The sequence below is a fragment of the Theobroma cacao genome, chromosome 5, assembly GCF_000208745.1.
Source record: "Theobroma cacao cultivar B97-61/B2 chromosome 5, Criollo_cocoa_genome_V2, whole genome shotgun sequence".
Taxonomy (NCBI): domain Eukaryota; kingdom Viridiplantae; phylum Streptophyta; class Magnoliopsida; order Malvales; family Malvaceae; genus Theobroma; species Theobroma cacao.
The window spans coordinates 6,015,362-6,024,304 of record NC_030854.1 but is presented as its reverse complement, the minus strand read 5'-3'; the positions used below and the strand labels follow the sequence as shown (position 1 = coordinate 6,024,304).

Here is an 8,943-nt window from a genome sequence, read left to right as displayed (position 1 = left end):
AGAAAAGAAAACATGCCCTCCCTCTACAATTCTCGAGCACCTAAGTTTTCTATAATTTAAATATTGCATCCTTTCAAGTTAATATTTTGTCATGTAATTGCAATTAAAAGCATGAAATAACCATATTTGTTATTTAATAAATATTATCTCTTTTTCTCTAATTCTTTTTGTGAGTTTATATTTACGTATTAGTTTATTTTGTATGATTCAAATAGAGGAAGTACATTTTTTTTTTTACTATTACATAACATATTCTAACGATTATCAATAAACTTTTGTTAAATTAAAATTTACCTATATTTATGAACAAGAATATACTACTAACACATGTTGTACATATATAAAAATTACTGTTAGCACATTCTGTGGAGATATCTTTTCTTATTATGAACAAACATTCATATTTTTAGTAGAATGATATTATATTAGAGCAACTAAAAAATATATTATCATATTGTTGCTTTTGTTTTGGTCTATGTTAAGTTAAATTCCCCATCCCCCAGTGCACATTTTTTCTGGCTCCATGCCCTGCACACAAACACATGGCCACTGCATCATGTTATGCAGCTCATATGTCAGCATATTTAGTGCCATATTGAAGCACTTTTTCATTATAAAGAACAAAAATAAAAAATATAGGAACATAGCTAACTCTTTTTCCTTATTCAAATATAAGAGGGAGTAACACAGCTTGAACCTAAGAACCCTAGCCAAATTCCACCCACCCTTTCCACTTGAGCTAGCTCTGCTGAAGTGATTCAACATACAATGTGGGGGTACATTAAAGTGAAAAAAAGTTAGGAATATGCATAACACAAGATGAGAAGAGGAATCTCCCTAAGAAAGCTTTGATTAATTATTGAGCATAAGTAGCTCTTAAGTACTCCGCTATTTCTGCACTTTCAAACATTTGCACTCCTGTATTTGGATCTTCTAAGTATGGCACCTGCCAACCATTTTTGAAGAAAATACCAACCTCTCACCACTTGTGGCCAAATCATAACTTTATAGATGCGGAAACTTGTTAAGAGAAGTAGTAATATACCTGAAAATGTCCAGCTTTCTCATAGAGGATCTGTCGTTTTGGGCTGCCTCGAGCACAACTGATGGAAGACAGCAGAACAATCAGTAAAGATTGTCTTAATAGCATGTCTTGGTGCACCCCTTAAATGTATAAATGAAGACATATCAAGGCACACCAATCAATCAGATCCTCACAAGACTGATGGAAATATTTTCCACCGTTGAAAATGATAACATGAGGATGAGTCGATGATGATTCATACTGAGAACAGTTTTGACGTAAGGAAATTTAGTAGCAAGTACGTGCCTTGATATATCTTACCTTATTCACAACTTTTTAGTTCATAAGCAAGTATAAAGAGGTTTCTCAATTCTTAACAGAGACTTGTGTGAAACCATAAGCATGAATCTGAAGCTGGATATATGGCATTTGCATGAACCTTTTTTTAACCAAAGCATTAATTGAACAAATGGCTTAAACACCTCAAACCCTGACGTTATTAAAATTAGAGAGTGTATGTAAACGAATATAGTTGAATATTCATGTACCATTAACATATAAGGAAACAGGATGCTTTATTAAAATTGACCTAATCAAGCAGATTGATAATTTATACTTCACCTGCGTTGAAAGTGTGGTAACTCTAATTCCACAAGCACTTCTCGCACAATCTTACAGAATGGAGAACCCTAAAAGGGAGGTAAAAACACTTTAAAGTCAAAACTATAATATATATACTGCAGCTTTTTTTTTTTTTTTGAAAGGCAACTGTAGGAATTTTTAACATGTATTATTGGGAAATCATAGTTGCCTCACATTTTGGAGAAGGAATCTAAACCGTTGAACATAAATATATTCAAACATCAAAATTTTTTTAAAACTCTACTAACCTCATATGACCATATCTCAAGTGGCTTGGGAGGCAATTTTGATGGAGTGTATGAAGATCCCTGCATAAAACATGATAAGATTTAGGGTGCCTTTTATAACATTTTTCAGAAAGCAGTATATTTATCTACAATTTATCATAATTGCTTTGACAAATTAACATGCACATAATGCATTAAAAGAGGAAATATGAGAGAGAGAGAGAGAGAGAGAGAGAGCTTCTTCCCAGATATCTTCAGAATTTAATAAAATAAGATTGTCATATACATCTTACCTTTCCCATGCGACCGATCATGGCAAAACCTGCAGTCAGTGTCTGCAGTACAAGAAAATTTTAGGACTGTTCTATAAAGAGTGACCAAATTTACTGTCTCATAGAAAAAAAGAACAATTATTATAAAAACAAATGCCAACCGTCAGTAGACCAAGTGATAGCATGAATGGAACACTTCCATCACCTAAAACAAGAGAGAACAGGGTAGATGAGTAGGTGACTATAGCAAACTAAGTTACTGTATAAAAAAGTAACATAAGTTGAAAACTGAGATATCTTAAAATATGCAAAAGCATAGAAGAGGTAGTAATCAAGACATGTTACACAAGTAGCTCTTAAACTAGAAAAAGTAAGGCAATACACTTACTAGAATTTTCTGAAAGGCCAATTGAAGAAACAGAAAGCAACTACTTCACTATAAAAATGGGAGTCTAAATCTACGCATCTAGTATTGATATTTTCACAAAAATGATCTGTATATCAAAAAGAAGGAAAAATGAATAATCATAGCGATATTATGTAGTTGTGACTACATGTACCATATTTTCCAACCAGATACTTTATTATTTCATCTGATTCATACATAGCAACTCCTGTATTTGGATCCACCTGAAATGAAAAACAACGTTTAAGTTGAACTCCAACTTGGCATCACTCTTTTTAATATCAATTCAAAGGCTTTAATACAAACAAAAGTACAAAACTCAAGAACCAAACCAGGGGAAAAAGGTGAGGGATAAGAATAAACTCAGTAAGATGCTGAGGACCGAAGGACAGAAACCATATCTAACCATGTAGGGGAACTGCTGCTTTCCACCCATCTGAGTGACCTTGGGACGAAAATTTGGACCATTTTTGGGGCAAGGATAAAACAGAACATCAAGATCCAAAACTGCAACAATTTCCCTAACCTGCATATGAATAAAATGTCAGTCTAAAACATGAGGAAGTTCATGGAAAATGATTTTAGTCGTATGTCAGTGAAAAACATTGAAGTTCCTTATGGCCCTAATACACCATGCTTAGCGACTATAGTTCCAACTAAAGGTTTATTAGGGAAATATGCGCAGCAAAACTCAATATAGGTCCTCTTTGGGGCAATTTGGGGAAGTATTTCTATCACCAACTAGAACCACAAATGCTATGCATCAAGAGCTAAATGATGATGTCTGTGACTCCTGTCATGTTAAATGGAACCATTCAATCAAATTTCAGAGTAACACCTTATCCAGGTGTTATATTGAAGTTGGTATTTTCCACAAACAAGGTAACATGGCCATGTCTAGGTTGCGTAAGATAGTATCTAATAAGACATTTGCTCCATTACATTTATCTCCATAATGACAGCAAGAAAACCCAACTATTGAATGCAATAAAAGTAAAAAAGTGTTATAAATGCGGAGTATTTAATACCTTTCGACAAAATGGACAACTGGAGTTGTATGCAGTCCGCCATTATCCATAATTTCAAGGGGCAAAAACAAAAAACACGCAGAGTCAATCTTTTCTTCATCAGAAATGAAACATGAAATGCTACAGGACAGGATAAAGGGTAAAAATGATAATGAAAGTCAGCAATTAATGCAAGCATTAAACAGGGGAAAAAGAAAAAGAAATGGAAATTTGAGTACCCTTCAAACTCATATATCTCAATAGGCTTCTCTGGACGAGGGCCTATCTTTGAGGTCTCTTTCACCCTAGAGCCTGTTCAATACAGCTATCCCATCAAAATTTAACTATGAAATTTCCAGAATTTGAAATCTGAATACTATTTAGACAAATAGACTCAACTACAAAATAAATGCTTTGCTTCCCTTTTTTCACCAGAATCTGGACTTGCATCAGACATTTGACAAAAATGATAAGGAAATGAAACAAAAAGTAACCCCATACCTCCTACTTCTAAACAATATTGGCCAGGTGGAATTTCATTCTCAGAAACAAAAGACGCGGAATAGCTGCCACAGTACAATAACATACAAGATTATTAGAAGAAACCTACAAGGCCAATGTCATTACCAAGAATCAAGTGAAGTGCCACAAATACAGCCTCTTCTTCTATTTAGAAATGGAATGTAGGACTATCTACATTTTGTTCGTAAACATTAATTATCATTAACAATTTTTCCAGAGGTGTAAAACACCAAATATCCAGATAAAAAATTCAACTTGATTTTTACACTTTATAGACCTCAATTTCATTGTGTTCAGACTTTAGTTTGTCAAGCATACTCAATCTACGTTCTGCCACTTACAAGTCCAATGCCACCGGAGCTCCAGTACCAAATAATTATGAAGTAATTCAAATTCATTCCACTTTCCACATAACTAAAATTTGATTCCATTTTATATAAACCCTTCGATTTTCTCAGAACGAACAAGTAAGTCCAATGAATTCCAACAAAAGAAAATAAACAAACAAAAGAAGAAAAGAAAAGAAGTCTCCATACCCAGAAACAAAAACACCAGTTCCCAACCGGAAGAACAAGGCAAGAGATGCCCCAAGGATATCCCAAGTCTTATCTGGTCTAACCGTAAACCGCTTCGGCTCTGGTGGCTTGAAGTTTGGAGGAGGAGCAAATGTTGTTGCTGTTGAAGAAGAAGCAAAGCTTGGTTTTTGCTCTTCCTTGGTGCTTGTAGAAGCAGGACTGGCTTGGGAATCTGAAGATTCCGAAGAGGCTTTAACGGAAATGAAGGGTCTTGATGGTTTACGCAGGGAAAGTGGGGAGAAAAGCGGGAGTTTGGGGATGTTAAGGACTCCCACCATGGCTTCTGGTTGATTGGAGTTTTTTGATGAGAGATTTGTGTGAGAGGGGAGTGGCTGTGAAACTAGAGAAGTTCAACTCCGTTGTCGCCTTGATTAAGTTGGGGTCCCAACTTTTGGGCAAGACTCAAGAGTGGGACAGATTTCTCCAGTTCTAAGGCTCTTCTTATCTTTTCTTTTCTTTTGTTTTTATGGTTGATTTGTTTCTCCCGAGGAAGATTTTCTTTCCCCTTAGCCAATCCCAAATTTACGGCTTAAACAAGCTTCTTTGTTGTTACCATGAGCTACTGGATTCAGTGATGTTAAGACTACTAATATAAACTATCGCATTCATTTATATAATTGTCGATTTTATTGAAAGTGAAATTTAAGTGTTCTCAACCGCTTTACTTTTTGCCTTTGTGACAGAGAGTATATAATGTGAAGCAAATGGGAAACTCACATTTCCTTCGTGATCAATGAAAATTGCATTCCCATGGGTCATGGAAAGGACATTTCTATGAAAAGCAAAACAAGCTACTTCATCTTAGTAGGAATGATAAAATTATATATCTCAAATTTTACAATATAATAAAAAAATTAAAAATGAAGGAGTCTTTGCTGCCACCTTCCATTCGGCCTTACATCCAATTATAAAAAAAGCATCACTTATCAAAAACCATTACCCAAAACACAACTATTCTCACTCTGTCACGATCCACACAAACTTATAAAAAATTGTTTACTTTGACTTGTTGGGTCTCATGATTTAACCTCTCAAATTAAAGATGATGTGAACTCTTAAATATTCAATCTCACTTTAGTAAACAATTGATATGGGATACATAGTTTCCCTTTGAAAACATGATATTTTCTCTTGATGTGGGATTCATAACTCTTTGTTGGGACCATGATATCGTCCCTAATGTGAGATTAATGGCTCCTTGCTAGGATTAGGACATCCTCCTCTACTCCATTACAAGCTCATTGTCTTTAATGGCAAAGAAAACTCATGTTCAAGTAGTAAATTAATTACTCATGACAAAAGAGAAACTTCATTGAGAAGGAGAAGTGATGATTGGTTACTATCCATCAAAAACTTTAGAAACTTAGAGTTTAATATAAATGAAGGTAATATCATATTCAATTATATGGTGGCATTTGGTATTATATTCAGAAAATAATTGCTGGATATGTGATTGTTAGGAAGATAATATTAAAGTGTTAGGTATACATAGAAATGTGATGATTGTAGGGAATGTGATCACTGAGAAGATTATATTACCGTGTTTAATTTGAAAGCACTTGAAACATAATGTTAATTTACAAAATCACCATTACATTTGAAAATATAAAGTTCAATAAAATTAAATTTTTAATACAATTTTTTAATTTTTCAAACTTTGTCTTTTAAAATAATAAAAAAATAACATAACAAAAATAATATAATATTTAAATACTAATTATTTAAATATTAAATATATAAAATTACTAAATATTTATTTTTATAATAATGTCTATAAATATTAAAACTAATAAATTTGTACAAATAGTAGCCATTCACCATTTCTTCATACAAATCCAGATTCCTGGATTGTCAGGAGTAATTAATTTTCAAATCTCACGTAATTATTAGTGGAAAATTCATGATATCTTTTCAATTTCATAATTTTATATATAATTTTTTAGTATAATATTTTAAAAAGTTTTTAAATTATTTAAAAAAATTTAAATAAATATTATTTGTTAATTACGTTCAATAAAACTTTTACATCTTTATATTTAGTCAAATAGGTATTTTATAATTAACAATTAATTAATTGTTATTAATAAAAATGTCACTTGTTATTTTAGTGATGTTAAAAAAATCACATAGTCATATTATTATGATATGTTAGTATGTCATATTATCATCAACTATGACATACTAGTATATCACATTATCAATGCGTTGTATAAAATGACAAGTGGTAATTTGTCAATCATTAGTTATAAAAACTTATTTGATCTAAAATGAAAATATAAGAATTTGATTGAATATAATAAAAAATAAAAACTTATTTGAAATTTTATGAATAATTCAAAGATTTTTTAAGATATTATATTTTTTTCTAATAATCAAATTGAAAAAAAAGGATTCAAATTAAAGTGAGTGAGACTTGCCATGTAGTCGGTACGAATGTTAATTTGAGCCTTCATAATTATTATGTCAACGGCTTCTCATGAATTCTTGCATAATTCTCTTTGAAGGTACGCTGGGGAAGCCCATGGCACGGCCCGCAGGTATGAAGCGCAAATATGCCAATGCCATTTTAGCTTATAGTTGCTATAATCCGACTCAACCCGCCAGTCCCGAAACTGTATTTTATATTATTTTTATCATATATGGGAAGTAAAAGCTTCTTTGCTCTTACTACTTTAATTATAAACATGGAATTGTATCATATATAAATTCCCTTATGAATTATTTAAATCATTGAGTGATAAAGTTACAATCTTTTCATTTTGATTTACTCTGTTGTATCAAAAAAAAAAATTCATGAAAACTAAATTACTGGTAAAAATGTAAGAAAACCATGACTTGACAAATTACATAGAGAAACTTGCTTAATTTTCAAAATATTTTTTCAATAGAATGATAACATTGTGTCGTAAATTTTTTAATGTGCCTGTTTTCTTTTTTGGAATTTAGAGATATAAATTATCTGTTTAAATCTCAATATTTTTCCTTGACGAGTTCCTTTTACCCTCCTTGTGGACGAAGGCATTTTGCAAAACTATGTAAAGCATGTGCCATTTTACTTAATTTTATTTTGTAACATATTGATGTTACTGATGAACTTATTAATAACCGTGCTTGACCAGGCCGTGCACGGCCCCGCACCAACCATGAAGGTTGTGGGCAATGTGCCGTGTTGGGCCATGCTCTTAACCTTAACCAGTCGTGTTGTCTAGTCGGCATTGCCCATTAACACATGAGCTACTCATTTTTAACGGGTCGTGCTGACCTGCACAACACATTCGCCACCTCTATTTGGAAGTTCTTACATGTAGAGTTGCCGATGGGTCGGAGTCGGATCGAGCTTGATTGAAATCTTGAAAACCAAAGTCCCAACCGACTGCAGTTTGGCTCAACTTGCGCATTTATGTTATGTTAATTATTACAATATTAAGAAAATTTTATATTTTTATATTAATATTTAAAATAATTAAATAAAAATATATTATTTATCAAGTATAATAATATTCTTGGATTGAGTCAAGTCAAATCTAAAAATCATATCTAATTCTAACCCACCCAAATAAAGTTCGACTTGCAAGTTTGGGTGAGAAGAGCATCCACTGACACCTTTACGTTTTAGGTTAAGTTTTTTCTAGACAAAGTAGGGAATGGATAAAGTTACAGGTAGATCTAACAATTATTTTGAGTGCTATTATGATATTTAGAATTTTTTTTCTCAATATAGAATCTATTGAGAGAGTATTTAGATTAAATTTAATTTAATTTTATGTAAAAAAAATATTATTGAGTATCATCATTAGTAAAATTTTATTGCTGTTGTTCGAGATTTGAATCTTGTGAGATAAATTTTTTTTTTTAAATATCTTTCCAATGACTTATTTATCTAAAATTATAAAACTAGTTAAAAATTATTATTCATTAGTATAAATTAAAATATTAAAATTAAATAAAATATGATTTTACATAACAAATTATCAAGTTCAATAACTAATAATATGACGATTTTCTATTCATTGATCAAAACTAAATATAAGCACCTATAAACCAAATAAAATTAAATAAAAAAATCAAATAATCAAATAATATATCTATAAAATAAAAAAAAATAAAACTCATAATTTAAGGATATTATTTGACATATAATAATATTTTTTATTAGTTAAATTATAATTATGAATCCAAATTATCAAACTAATCAAAAAATATTTAAACATGAAATATTTAAAAACTTAATTTAGATTGATATTTACTTACAATTAAAGTCTAAATGA

General features: G+C 31.3%; 1 protein-coding gene across 1 annotated transcript; it reads right to left on the bottom strand.

The window, feature by feature from the left end:
* LOC18598245 lies at positions 628-5,201 on the bottom strand. Its single transcript, XM_007027693.2, has 12 exons — positions 4,637-5,201; positions 4,080-4,144; positions 3,818-3,890; positions 3,600-3,618; positions 2,978-3,097; positions 2,726-2,795; positions 2,327-2,370; positions 2,187-2,228; positions 1,915-1,974; positions 1,646-1,713; positions 1,046-1,103; positions 628-946 (listed from the first exon to the last, which is right to left on the bottom strand). The coding sequence occupies exons 1-12, from the start codon at positions 4,951-4,953 to the stop codon at positions 857-859; spliced, it is 1,026 nt and encodes a 341-aa protein (XP_007027755.1). The 5' UTR covers positions 4,954-5,201; the 3' UTR covers positions 628-856.